This window comes from Garra rufa, chromosome 20, assembly GCF_049309525.1.
Source record: "Garra rufa chromosome 20, GarRuf1.0, whole genome shotgun sequence".
NCBI classification, from domain to species: Eukaryota; Metazoa; Chordata; class Actinopteri; order Cypriniformes; family Cyprinidae; genus Garra; species Garra rufa.
Window position 1 is genome coordinate 32,132,621 of NC_133380.1, and position 15,365 is coordinate 32,147,985.

At 35.9% G+C, this 15,365-nt stretch overlaps 1 protein-coding gene across 1 annotated transcript in view; it reads right to left on the minus strand.

The window, feature by feature from the left end:
* ano8b (anoctamin 8b) overlaps window positions 1-15,365 on the minus strand; it is a 45,712-nt gene that overhangs the window by 25,879 nt on the left and 4,468 nt on the right. The window contains exons 2-4 of the mRNA XM_073826218.1: window positions 5,548-5,658; window positions 3,552-3,684; window positions 2,114-2,252 (exon numbers count right to left, since the gene is read on the minus strand). Of these exons, the coding sequence (XP_073682319.1) occupies window positions 2,114-2,252; window positions 3,552-3,684; window positions 5,548-5,658 (383 nt within the window). The remainder of the gene's footprint in view (window positions 1-2,113; window positions 2,253-3,551; window positions 3,685-5,547; window positions 5,659-15,365) is intronic.

Consider the following 15,365-nt stretch of genomic DNA (forward strand, 5'->3'; position numbering starts at 1 on the left):
CCCTGTCACGGCTATGGAGGCCGTTCCTGAAGTCCCTGTCTGCCCTGTCACGGCTATGGAGGCTGTTCCTGAAGTCCCTGTCTGCCCTGATGTGGCTATGGAGGCCGTTTCTGAAATCCCTGTCTGCCCTGACTCTGCATCTTGTTCCCCCCACAATCTTGGACTTATTGCCTTTGTGTTTTGTTGGAGCACCAGGAGTCGCTTCTGGGGGAGCGTTGGTTATTTCCTGTCTGTCAGCCATTTAAGGAAGGCCATGCCAAATACACAGTGCAAAGTATTGTTTTGCTCTTGCGGACTCTACCAAGCGGTTTCCTTGCTTCATAGCCCTGTTTTCTAGTCTTAGTCTTAGTCTTAGTCATAGTTTTGCCTGGTTTCATTGTCTTGTTTATTTTGCTACTTTGGACTGCTCACTTGGATTTTGTCTCACGCCTGTATTTCCGGATTACTCTTTTGTCTTGCCCTGGACATTCCTGTTTGCTGGTATTGGATCCTGCCTTTTTGACCACGATCTGTAAAATAAAGCTTGCAATTGGATCTATCCATGCTGTCGTCGAGTCCGATTGTTACAGCTGCCCTCGACTAAAGATTTTTCTGGTTTCTAGTAGTCATTTAGCCATTCACTATTAGTCTCTAATTGTTAATTATGAATGTGTCAGAGAAAAACAGCAAGGAGACTGCATTAACGTTTTAATAATTTATTGATAAACTAGTCCTTTCTTTGTTTTTGGTTTAAGGGATTAAGTCGCAACACTGACTAGACTCATTTCTGCAGTAGTGATGCGCCTGTATGTTTCATACGGATTACATAATCTGAGAATATTTGTTTTCCAGTTGAATTGATTCATTTGAAAGTATACATTTCACTCTCTGTAGATATACAGTATGTCACAAAAGTGAGTACACCCCTCACATCAGCAAATATTTTGTATATCTCAAGGGACAATACTATAGAAATGAAACTTGGATATATTTTAAAATAGTCAATGTGCAGCTTGTATAGCAGTATAGATTTGATGTCCTCTAAAAATAACTCAACATACAGCCATTATTGTCAAAATAGCTGGCAACAAAAGTGAGTACACCCTAAGTAATAACTGCTGTATGTTGTTTAATCATGCAAAGCCACATGTCCTATTCATCATGTTTATGTTTTTGTCTGCTTGACAGGACCATACAAAGTTGTGTATCTTGTATTAGAGCAGATAAAATTTGGTGCTTTATGTATAATTCTCTCACACTGACCATTGGATGTTCAACATGGCATCTCATGCAAAGAACTCTCTGAGGATTTGAGAATTAGAAGTGTTGCTCTCCACAAAGATGGCCAAGGCTATTAGAGATTCAGTAACACCCTGAAACCAAGTTACACTACAGTGTTCAGGGTCATGGGGGAGGGTTTCTTAGGTTTCATTCAGAACAGGCCTTGCAAGGGTCGATCAACAAAGTTTAGCACTCGTTCTGTGCCTCAGGTGCAGAACCTGACTTCAAAAAACAGATGCATGAGTGCTGCCAGCATTGCTTTAAAGATTGCAGAAGTATAAGGTCAGCTTGTCAGTGCTCAGACTATACGCAGCACACAAGAAAGCCCACAAACAGTTTGCTGAAGACAACCAATCCAAGAGCATGAATTACTAGAACCATGTCCTGTAGCCTGATGAGACTATAAGATAAACTTGTTTGCCTCAGATGGTGTCCAGCATGTGTGGTTATGGCACTTTGGACAAGTTCAATTAGGGTGTACTCACTTTTGTTGCCAGCTATTTTGACAATAATGGTTGTATGTTGAGTTATTTTTAGGGGACAATACATCTATACTGCTATACAAGCTGCACACTGACTACTCTAAAATATATCCAAGTTTCATTTCTATGGCATTGCTCCTTGAGAAGATATACTAAAATGGTTGATAAAATGTGAGGGGTGTAGTCACTTTTGTGACATACTGTATTTTTAGATGCTACCATTAAGGTTACTACTTTTTTAGTGTATGCAATTCCACATTTTAATAGCCTTTTTCTGTTTAAATGAGATTTCATCTGCAGTCTTAATAACAAGTGGAAAAAAACAAACTTAATGCTGTAGCAAAACCTTTATGATCAATATTGTGAAGGACCTGTGAGGTGAAGAAACAGAGTTCACTCTCAATGTTCTCGTAGATGTAATCTTCCTCACAGGAGAAACTGCGAGAACCACCACCAAACTCCGGCTTCACAGCTTTCTGCAGTCCCATCTCTTCAGCCCCTCGTAAAAGACTGAGCACACAATAAAAAATACATTAGCGTCGATGTCAAACTCAAACTAGCCTTCAACTATGAACAATAATAAAGCAAAGAAAGATATAACTTGTTCTACAACAAACATTCTGTGTATTCTAGTATTCAAGCGTTTGGGGTCAGAATATTTTTTATTTAACGTAATGAAAATGTTTTTATGGTTTTAGTTAACTTTAATAACCCTGATTAAAATCAAAAAGTGACAATAAAGGCTTTTACATCGTCACAAAAATGTCTATTTGAAATAAATGCTGTTCTTTTGAACTTTTTTCAACAAAAAATAAAAAAAAACTAAATGTATGACTGTTTTTACAAAAATATTAAGCAGCACAACTGTTTTCAACAATGATAATAATAGGAAATGTTTCTTAAGCAGCAAATCAGCATAATCGGATGATTTCTGAAGGATCAAGTGACACTGAAGACTGAAGTAATGATGCTGAAAATTCAGCTTTGACTCACAGAAATAAATTACGTTTTACAATGTATTTCCATAGAAAACAGCTATTTTTAAATTGTAATAATATTTCACAATACTACTGTTTTTTAATCTAATAAATGCAGGCTTTGTGAGCATTAGAGGCTTCTTTCAAACACATTTTTGACTCTGGATCACAAAACCAGTCATAAGGGTACATTTTTTAAACTGAGATTTAAACATCATCTAAAAGCTAAATAAATAAGCTTTGCATTGATGCATGGTTAGTTTGTTAGGATAGGACAATAGGACTATTTGGCCGAGATACAACTTTTTGAAAATCTGAGGGTGCAAATGAAGTTCCTAGCAATGCATATTACTAATCAAAAATTAAGTTTTGCTATATTTACGGTAGAAAATTTACCAAATATCTTCATGGAACATGATCTTTACTTAATATCCTAATGATTTTTGGCATAAAAGAAACATTGATCATTTTGACCCATACAATGTATTTTTTGGTTATTGCTACAAATATACCTGTGCTATTTATGACTGTTTTTTTGGTTCAGGGTCACATTTTTAAAAATCTTACCGACCCTAATACTTTGAACGGTAGGGTATTTCATAAATTGTCTTGATGAAATGATCTCCCATGAGGTCTACAATTTCTCAAGGGTTTTTTCAGAGGCTCATGTTGGAACATGACAATAAACTAGCAAATCAAACTAGCATTTGCCTGGCCCTCATGTCTCATCTCATGTGGCGTACATGATAATTACATCAACATCGCCTAAAAAAAACATTAATAAACATAGGAGATTAAACTGAAAGAAAGATAAAAGCAATTTCTCTCTTACTTCTCATATGTGGCCGTGACGAAGAAGGCGTACATTCTGGTGTGTTTGTGATGTCGGATCTGGATAATGAGTTCTGGGATGCCGAGCCGTATGTGGTTCAGAAGCCAAAGCAGCGTGTGGTCATCTGTGGTGTCTGTATGGAGACAAATATAAATACTAATATGTAATTTATTACATTGAGACACACCACTGAAAAATATAGCATTAACAACATCCATAACACCAGCATATTCTCTTTGTTTCGGCAGGTAGTAGGTACAATGTGTCTGTTTGCGTAAAATACCATTTCACAGGCCTGAATAATGTAAATTCAACTTCTGTTTTAATTCTACTTCCATATATGTGACCCTGGACCACAAAACCAGTCATAAGGGTCACCTTTTTGAAATTAAGATTTATAAATCATCTGAAAAAAAAAATGATTTGTGGTTTGTTAGGATAGGACAATATTACTATTTAAAATCTGGAATCTGAGGGTGCAAAAAAATCTAAATATTGAGAAAATGGCTTTTAAAGCTGTCTAAATAGATCTTAGCCATGCATATTACTAATCAAAAATTAAGTTTTTAAATATTTACGGTAGGAAATTTACAAAATATCTTCATGGAACATGATTTTTACTTTGTATTCTAATGATTTTTAGCATAAAAGAAAAAACAATAATTTTGATCATACAATGTATTTTTGACTATTGCTACAAATATATTCACGCTACTTAAGATATCATATTTTAAATTACAATTGTCCTGTTTGCTTTATCAATTATTATTTCAGCAATAAAAATGGGCATTGTGAATAAGGCACAATCTATCTTATATTGAAATCAATCATTTTACTATCACTGAGGTACTACTAAGTTTTTGTTAATATTTTAAAATAGATTTCCTGCTTTCATGTTAATTTCAGTTGAATTTTAATTTTTAAATATGTCTAGTTTATACATTTTTATTTCGTTATTTTAGTACATCAAGTTAAGCTAAATGAAAATGACAAATGCTGCCCTGTTAACTAGCTTAAAGTAATACAACAATTTTTGCATTTTATTTCAGTTTCAGTTTAACGTGATCTAAATTAACTGGTTTTATTCAAAAATATTGTTTATTATGATGAACCTGACTACATTTGGGTAAAAAACAAAAGTCATTTTTAAGGATTAGGTCAGGCAAAAATAGTATGTTTTGGATGTTTTCACAACAAATTATGATTCATAAATATGTTTTGTAATAAAAAAGATATTCCACTGAATTTTACTTGCTAAAAAAATTGTGGATTATTTCTATTTATACATACAGGAGAACTTCTCACGAATATTTTTTAGCTAATTCACAGCATGTGAATTTGATCTTAATCGTGTTTAAATTTTTGATACTGTTTTGAACAAAATAGGCAAATAATTATAAATTACACATAAACTATAATTATGCATTACATATTTCTTCTAACATATTTGTGGAAAAGAAAGTACTGTGGTGGTAACACATTACATTTACCTTCAACATTTCTCACATTATCACAGTTTATTCACTATAGTTTACAAAAAGGTAATAAAATATGAGAAGAACTCAGAGTTAAACTGTGTCAGAACAAATTTATCTTGATGTTAGTATGACAATATTTATAAAACTATCAATACTTTGTTGACCAATTACCAAGCAATGCTTAATTTTGTTTAGTCTGTGGTGTAAAAAGGTCGCTTTAGCAATCAAAGAAAAAAAAAAACACTTTAGCAAAACATGTTCAGGTAAACGTGTCTGACTAATTTTTGGTCCCAAATTTAGGTATAATATCTCACAGCTTACTTTATTTTGCTATCCTGACTTACATAAATGAACTATAGTGTCCTGCATCCACTAGTAAAAAAAATATCAACAATGATATCTGGTGTCTGGAATATTTTTGGTTTGACTGTAGATTAAACTAATATATCATCGTACTGAAAGTTATTTAATCTGTGTTTTGTAAGAAATATATAAAGAAAGAGGCACATCTGAGGCACCTGGAAACGTCATAAGGACATCACAGTTCTCTGTGGGCACCGTCTTCATCCAGGATTTATGGGACATGATGTGTCTCCCGGCCTGCAGCAACCGCTTCCCAAATAGCTTATCTGAGAAACACAACAAGGACAGAGACAGAGGAAAGAAAAGAAAACAAACGTCAGTCACTTTGCAATGTTGCTATGGACAAACAGAGCCAGTCCATGCCGCTCATTCTCCCCCTCGCTCATGGTGCCAACTTTAAATGTCACTCTCATTCCCCTTGAAACATGAGAAGAGGAGACATAAGCGAATGCTCCAGTGCTGGAGTCCTGACAGCACAGCGGCCAGTGTCTGAATATGAACAATAACCTCAGAGAGTCGGCTCAGTGTGTGTGTATATACAGTCAAGTCCGAAATTATTCATACCCCTGGCAAATTCTGACTTAAAGTTACTTTTATTCAACCAGTAAGTTTTTTTTTATTAGAAATGACACAGATGTCTCCTAGAAGATAATAAGATGATGTACAAGAGGCATCATTGTGGAAAAAAAGATTACTCATCTGTTATTTACATTTGAACAAAAAGTGGCATGTCCAAAATTATTCATACCCTTCTCAATAATCAATAGAAAAGCCTTTATTGGCTATTACAGCAATCAAACGCTTCCTATAATTGCTGACCAGCTTTTTGCATGTCTCCACTGGTATTTTTGCCCATTCATCTTTAGCGATGAGCTCCAACTCTTTCAGGTTGGAGGGTCTCCTTGCCATCACCCTGATCTTTAGCTCCCTCCACAGATTCTCAAATGGATTTATGTCAGGACTCTGGCTGGCCACTGCAAAACGTTAATGTTTTTGTCTGCTAACCATTTCTTCACCACTTTTCCTGTGTGTTTTGGGTCATTGTCGTGCTGAAATGTCCACTGGTGTCCAAGGCCAAGTTTCTCTGCAGACTGCCTGATGTTGTTGTTGAGAATTTTGATCTATTGCTCCTTTTTCATGGTGCAGTTTACTGTGATTAGCTTCCCTGGTCCACCGGCTGAAAAACACCCCCAAAACATTAGGTTCCCACCACCATGTTTGACAGTGGAGATGGTGTTCTTAGAGTTGAAGGCTTCTCCTTTTTTACGCCAAAAGAAGGCTACATCATTGTGGCCAAACAATTCAATTTTTGTTTCATCAGACCATAAAACAGAAGACCAGAAGTCTTCTTCTTTGTCCAGATGAGCATTTGCAAAGGCCAAGCGGGCTTTTGTGTGCCTTATCTGGAGAAGTGGTGTCCTCCTTGGTCTGTGTCCGTGGAACCCAGTGGTGTGCAGTGTCCGTTGGATTGTCTGCCTTGAGATGTTGCCACCAGCAGAGCCCAGATTCATCAGGATGGCCTTGGTGGTGATCCTTGGATTCTTTTTTACCTCTCTCACTATCCTCCTGGCCAGCACAGGTGTCACTTTTGGCTTCCGACCGCGTCCTCTGAGATTTTTCACAGTGCGGAACATCTTGTATTTTTTAATAATACTTTGCACTGTAGCCACTGGAACTTAAAAACATTTAGATATGGTCTTATAGCCCTTTCCTGACTTGTGAGCAGCCACAATGCACAGCCGCAGGTCCTCAGTGAGCTCCTTTGTCTTAGCCATGACTGTCCACAAACCAACAGCAGAGAGCTTCTGTTTTTCACCTGTTGAGTTGATTAAAACAGCTGTTCCCAATGGATAATCAGGATGCCTTAGAACAGCTTGGACTATTTGGAATGGTATAGAACTTTGAATTTTCCCATAGACTGTGACTTGACTGTGCAAAGGGTATGAATAATTTTAGACATGCCACTTTTTGTTCACATGTAAATAAAAGCTGAGAATTTTTTTTTTCCACAATGGTGCCTCTTGTACATTGTCTTATTATCTTTTGGGAGAAGCCTGTGTCATTTCCGGTCAAACTTGCTGGCTGAATAAAAGAAAACTTCAAGTCAAAATTTGCCAGGGGTATGAATAATTTCGGGCTTGACTGTATATACATACAGGACGTTTCCTCTGAGGAGCCAAGGGAGGCAGTGTCTCCTCAAAAAACTGGACACTTATAGCGTCTCACGTCTCTCACCTCCCCTAAGCCCATTGAGTTTTAACAGACCACATAAAGTGTTCAGTGAGTTTGTTGGGGGGTAATTGAGAATAAATGGGGGAAGTCACATGAGAGGAGGCAATGCCTCCATCGCAATATGATTGGATATGACTGGTTATGTTCAACTGTGATTGGTTCATGCAAAAAATCCCGCCTCTTATGTTTGTGCACATTCACGAATCAGTCTGAACAATATAATGGTGTTCATGGGAGGACTAATAAAAAAGTAAGTAAACAACTCACACACTTAGATATGACCACTTTGTCAAGTCAAACTTCAAAAAGCCTGAAAACATGATCTGTTTTTTTTTAGTAAGCAAACAGCTTGTTAGAAGGTACATCTCCACATCTGTGACCAGTGTTTATTGAACTCTGATGACTGATGATCCAAAAATATGTTTATTGTTAAAAAGAATATAAATAAAATATATAATTGTTTACCTAAAATATATTGTTTATATTGTTACTGCCTTAAGTTATTATTTTGGAATGAATGTAAAATGCATAAAACACTAAACTGTTTTTGGTTTTAATAAATAGAATAGCCTAGGTACTAATTACATGCAAAATACAAATAAGATTTTTTGATTCTGGTAGTAAGTAATGTTTATTTAACCAAGAAAATATGACTGGGACATGAACTTAAAAAACTCACACAGATGCAATCAAAATTATTCAACCCCCTTGACCTGCATGACTTTTTGCTGCAGAGAACATTTTATGAAAACAATTCAACAAAGGCATCAGTAAACTACAGTATTAGAGATAGTTTGAGTATTCTGAGAATGTAAGTTGATGAATAATGAAAAAAAAACTTTCATTTTCAAAATTATTCTACCCCCAAAAGTCAAATTTGGTGCAAAATCTTCCAATGAACGCTGCTTGGAAGTGCTAAGAAGCTTCAGTCACCTCTCTACTGCAATATTGGTCCATTCCTCGCTTGAGCTTTCAGATCACTTTGCCACTACTTTTTTTTTTCAAATTCAACCAAATATTTTCAATGAGAATTAAATCTGGAGACAGAACAGGCCACTCAAGAACATTCTATGACTGATCCCTGAACCAAGCAGAAGTAGATTTGGATGTTTACTTGAAGGCCATACTTGTTTAGTGTTCTTCTTATACTCTGCACTGAAATATTTTTCCTCCTTTTTGTCGGGTCATCGACGAGTCGCAAGTCTTTGGCTGTACATTGCAGGTTTTTCTCAGTTGTTCTGATCAAACATTGTATGATATTGTGCTTTTTTTATTCAACACCCTCAAAGGTTTTCTGGTACAACACACTTTAAACTAAGGAATAAGGCTGCCAGCCATGTCTTTAGGAACTTTTAATCCTTAGTCTTGGAAATCCTCATGTAGTCTTAAACTTTCTAATATAAAAAAACTTTTTCTTCTCTATAGCTTTTGTGAGAGCTCTGTTATATTATATTGTTGACCATATTTGCTACTTAACATCAGCACATGCATGAGCTAACTGTATGTATGTGTAGCAGCCCAAGCTAATTCTGTTTTTAAGTTTCTAAAGGCTGAATTGTGTTTTAAGACAATTTTGTTCCCTACTAAAAAATAAGTGACTTAAAACAGCAATGTTGAAAAGGGGTTGAATAATTATGACATAGCCGTGTTATTATATGTTATGTTATATATTTAAAGTTACTATTTAGAGACTCAAATGCATTAAAACATGGGTAAAGAGGTTCTGGTCAGATGTGTTGTTTTTTGGCAGCGGGCGCTCTGTAAATATTCAGCTGCTCACAGTGGCTTCATGCTCACTGGTGCATGACCTTCAGAAAGTGGGACACAGTCTACATAAATCTACCGCAATATCAGCTCACTATCCAGCACTTTACCAAATAATCTGATAGGGAAATAAGATTATCATAAAATATCACTATCACCAATGCACACTATCAGTGTTTATAAATGTATTATTTGTAAACAAAAACAGCTTAGATCATTTTACTGGGAGAAATGTCTGATGTTCTTAAATTCTCTGCATGATGCATCGCAATTGGATTCAATTTTGTGAATATATTAAATAAAAAATATATTATATTTAAGCAATAGTTGACAGAATAATTACAATTATGTAATTGATTACTCACCCGTAAGACCTTCATTCATATTTGTCGTAAGACAAATTAAGATATTTTTAAAGAAATCCAAGAGCTTTCTGACGCTGAACAGACAGCTACGACTTTATTCAACAATTTCTTCTCTTGCGTGTCACTCTCCACCGCACGTTAGGGGTGGGCGATATGGCAAAAATATCATAACACGTTTTTTTCCTGAAATATCACGATTTAATCAGGATGCTTTGTCATGTTGGTTTTACTATTTTGTAAGTTGTCTAAGCAGAACAGCCAAACTAAAACCAAAGACGTACAAGGTAACAAAATATAAAACAAAAAGTATGGCAGATGTTGGGCCAAGATAAAAAATCTTTGTCATTTTTTAAATCTTTGTTATTGTTAAGTTAATTTAGTAAAACTATTTAGTAAAAATAGATTTAGAGAGCTCTCTATTTGTATTTGTTACTAGTAAAAATTCTGTTGTATAAAAGTTTTTTTATATTTTTTTTCTTTACTGATAAAATAGACAACATCAGAAATACAATAACAAATATAGATACTACAGCAACCGATACTTCAGCATTATTCATTACACCCAAAGAAAAACTGCAGTGCTTTACAACTATAGAACAGGAAGAATTAATTAACTTATCGTCGCATCTAAACCAACAACATGCCTATTAGATCCTGTACCCACTAAATTACTAAAAGAGTTGTTACCTGTAGCAGAAGCACCGCTTCTTAATATTGTTAACTCATCGCTATCTTTAGGTCATGTCCCAAAACCATTCAAACTAGCGGTTATTAAGCCTCTTATTAAGAAACCACAGCTAGACCCTAGTGAACTGGCAAATTACAGACCCATTTCTAATCTTCCATTTATGTCTAAAATTTTGGAAAAAGTTGTGTCTGCTCCTTCTTGCAAAATAATAATCTCTTTGAAGAATTTCAGTCAGGTTTCAGGCCCCATCATAGCACAGAAACTGCACTTGTAAAAATCACAAATGACTTGCTACTTGCGTCAGATCAAGGCTGCGTCTCATTGCTAGTTTTACTTGATCTTAGTGCTGCATTCGACACTATAGATCATGACATACTCATAGATCGGTTACAAAACTATACAGGTATTCAAGGGCAGGCTTTAAGATGGTTCAGATCATACCTGTCCGATCACTACCACTTTGTTTATTTAAATGGAGAGTCATCGCAGCTATCACCAGTAAAGTATGGAGTGCCACAAGGATCTGTCCTAGGTCCACTACTATTTTCAATTTATATGTTACCCCTTGGTAATATTATTGGGAAATATGGGATTAGTTTCCATTGCTGATGATACTCAACTATATATTTCAACAAGACCAGATGAAACTTGTAACTTAGCAAAGTTAACAGAGTGTGTTAAAAATGTAAAAGACTGGATGACCAATAATTTTCTACTATTAAATTCAGATAAGACCGAGATATTACTTAATGGACCAAAAAACAGTACACAGAATCTCTTAAACTGCAATTTGCATCTAGACAGATGTACTGTTATTTCCTCTACATTTAAATTAATGTAATGTCTAATGTGTTATATTAGACAGCAACCTGTCTTTTGAAAATCATATTTCTCATGTTACAAAAACAGCATTCTTCCATCTTAGAAACATTGCTAAGCTACGGAACATGTTACCTGTCTCTGATGCAGAAAAGGTAGTTCATGCATTCATGATTTCTAGACTGGACTATTGTAATGCACTACTAGGTGGTTGTCCGGCTTCTTCAATAAATAAGCTACAGGTAGTCCAAAATGCAGCTGCTAGAGTCCTAACCAGATCAAGAAAATATGATCATATTACCCCAATTTTACGGTCTCTACACTGGCTACCTATTAGGTTCCGTATTACTTACAAAATATTACTTCTTACCTATAAGGCCCTTAATAGTTTAGCTCCTGCATACCTAACTAGTCTCCTACCACGCTACAATCCCTCACGCTCCCTAAGGCCGCAAAACTCTGGACTTTTGGTAGTACCTAGGATAGCAAAGTCCACTAAAGGAGGGAAAGCCTTTTCACATTTGGCTCCCAAACTCTGGAATAGCCTTCCTGATAATGTTCGGGGTTCAGACACACACATCACATCCAGATTAAAGACTCATCTCTTTAGCCAAGCATTCACATAATGTATCTCATAACGTTGTACTTCAGTTACATCTGATCACATACAGATCAACATTCTTCAGCTTAGGCAAAACACATAATTTTTGCTTGGTTGGAACAGCAGCTACGCTGATTATTTTTCTATTTGTTTCTCTGTTTCTGCCATGGGATTTCCATCCCGTGGTAACTAGGAATTACACAAGATTCAGCCTGGATTCAGAAGAAGAGATGATGCCAACCCCCAAGAGGACCGCCGATGATGCCAGCCCTGAAACAACATACAGCACTACACAATTTTTCTACAAGTTTGATTGCAACACATAATCATTACTATTAATAGTGTTCATCATCTGTTTTTGATTACACCATTACTGTTTTTAATATTTATACCATATGTACATCGACTTAACATACAGTAGTCACCACTAATAAGCTACTAAATATATTGTAGTAGCCTACATTTTTTTTTGTACAGCTGCTTTGCAACGATTTGTGTTGTTAAAAGCGCTATACAAATAAACTTGAATTGAATTGAATTGAATATAAAATTTAAAAAAAGGCTTTCTTGCAAACCACAGCTGCCTGACTAACTTTAAGTGGATTTTTTCTTTTTCCTTTCCCACTTTAATCCACACACACACGCACACACACACACACACACACACACACACACACACACACACACACACACACACACACACACACACACACACACACACACACACACACACATGTTGGGTTTACATGTTTTATGGGGACATTCCATAGGCATAATGGTTTTCATACTGTACAAACCGTATTTTCTATCGCCCTACACCTACCCTACACCTAAACCTAGCCCTCACAGGAGATTGTGCACACTTTTACTTCCTCAAAAAAACTCATTGTGCATGATTTATAAGCCTGTTTCCTCATGGGGACCTAAGAAATGTCCCCACAAGGTCAAAATCTACTGGTATTACTATCCTTGTGGGGACATTTGGTCCCCACAACGTGATGAATACCAGGTACACACACACACACACACACACACACACACACACACACACACACACACACACACACACACACACACACACACACACACACACACACACACACACACACACACACACACAGTCAGAACAGATGGCTTTACTACATTGTCTGAAGTAAAGCATCATCATCAAACTCATAACACATGTCACTAGTAGACACATGCGATCTGGCCAATCATCAGTCAGCGCTCACTGGCTCGGTTTCCTAGAACTCTCTAAGCTTATTTTTACCCGGTGTGTAAAGCCAAATGCATGAGTGATGCCATGCTGTCATAATGCTACACATCTCCAGCCCAGGATCATTGAAATGAAACAGTTAGACATGCAGAGAGAACGCTTTACAAATATAAGCAATGAAATCTGTGAACTTCTTAATAGAGGCTACAGCATAAAAACTGCACAAGCAAAGACAAACCCTCTCCATTTTTGGATACTTTTCAAACGCTGCAGTGATTTACCACTGTGAGTGCACTTTTGCTATCAAGGGCCAGACATTATAAAGTGCTACAAACGTTTATATGAAAATGAAAGGGTGCTGAAAATGAAAAAACTGCAAAATGGCAATATTTCACACTGCTGATGAGCCAATAAGATCTGGTAATTACTAAAGCATATGAACAAAGCCAGGGAAGAATTTAATGCATGGTCAAGCACAGAGTCACAGTACACTAAAAACAAATGTTTCATGTGCAAATGAGAAATATATTTACTGATTTCATAATAAAATTCATGTGAAGCAGATAGTCATCTACTCATATGAATGGGGCAGTGTGTGAGAAAGCTGAAATTATGAATGACTGAATGGGCTGGAATTTGAATACAAGCTTTGTCTTTTCCCAGGGTACAACAAGCTGATTATAGAGTTTAATAATCAGTACAATAGAATTTGTCTGTAAGTAGCGTGTAAAGAAAAATATTGCAATTAAATGAGCCATTCACAGGTTTCACAAATATGTTAAACAAATTTGTGCTAGTTTATATTCACTCAAAATGGAAGTGGTTCTAATAGTTCTAAAACAAGTTACTATAAATACGAACCAGTTCATAAGTATGATGAGGATTTAAATTTAGCTAAATTTTCAGCATCATTACTCCAGTCTTCAGTGTCACATTATGCCTTCATAAATCATTCTAATATGCTGATTTGCTGCCCAAGAAACATTTCGCAGGATTCTTTGGTGAGCATTTACTTGAACAGAAATCTTCTGAATAAAGGTATTGATTTCTGATCTGTAGATGTACCAGAAAGATTCAGTATTTAATGGTGTGTTTTATTTCTCATTTCTCAAGGTGCCAGACACAGAAATGGCTGAAATGGTATTGTGAATGTAAGGAACACAGCTATAAGAACAGCTGGTATTATGAGTTGAAGGAGTGAAACCTCCACTTGAGTGAGTCTTGAGTGCCGTCTGGAAATGTAAGCATATGTCATTTGGAAACACTGGAGTTGAAACAAGATAGCTTTAACTGTTAAAGACAGCTGTAAACTTTCACAGAGCGTTCTACTGCGAGGAAACGAATAATCTCAAAACATATGTGACCCTGGACCACAAAACCAGTCTTAAGTCGCTGGGGTATATTTGTAGCAATAGCCAAAAATACATTGTATGGGTCAAAATTATTGATTTTTCTTTTATGTCAAAAATCAGTAGGAAATTAAGTAAAGATCATGTTACATTAAGATTTTTTGTAAAATTTCTACTGTAAACCTATCAAAATGTAATTTTTGATTAGTAATATGCATTGTTCAGAACTTAATTTGGAGAACTTTAAAGGTGATTTTCTCAGTATTTAGATTTTTTTGCACCCTTAGATTCCAGATTTTCAAATAGATGTATCTCGGCCAAATATTGTCCTATCCTAACAAACCATACATCAATAGAAAGCGTATTTATTGAGCTTTCATATGATATATATATATCTCAGTTTTGTAAAATTTAACCTTATGACTGGTTTTGTGGTCCAGGGTCACATATTTGCTTCGGTTTGGTATAAACCTAGTACATAATACAGTACATGTAAGAATGAAATTAAAAAAATAACTTGAAAATATGTTGGTACAAAAGCTGTCACTGGGGGGTACAAATATGTACATTTTAAGTTCTAATATGTACCTTTACGGTATTAATATGCACCCTTAAATAAAGTACAACAGTGTACCTTTTGAAAGGGTTACACCCCAGTGGCAGCTTTTGTACCTTTTTTGTGAGAGTGTGTCCTCCAGGCTCAAAATCACAATGTAATGTGGTTTTGTAACTTCACAAAACAGGACTTCTTCATAGCCATTTCCAGACTCCGTAACACCAACTACAACAATGTCAGCGCTTTAACCATCTAAAGTTTTACCACTCTGTTCAGGTGAGATATCTGCACTGGTTTGCAACAACCGATCTCTAATGGTAGCAGAACTAGTTTCTGACACTGCCATCCATTGGCAAATTGCTGGCCTTTTATTTACTTTATTA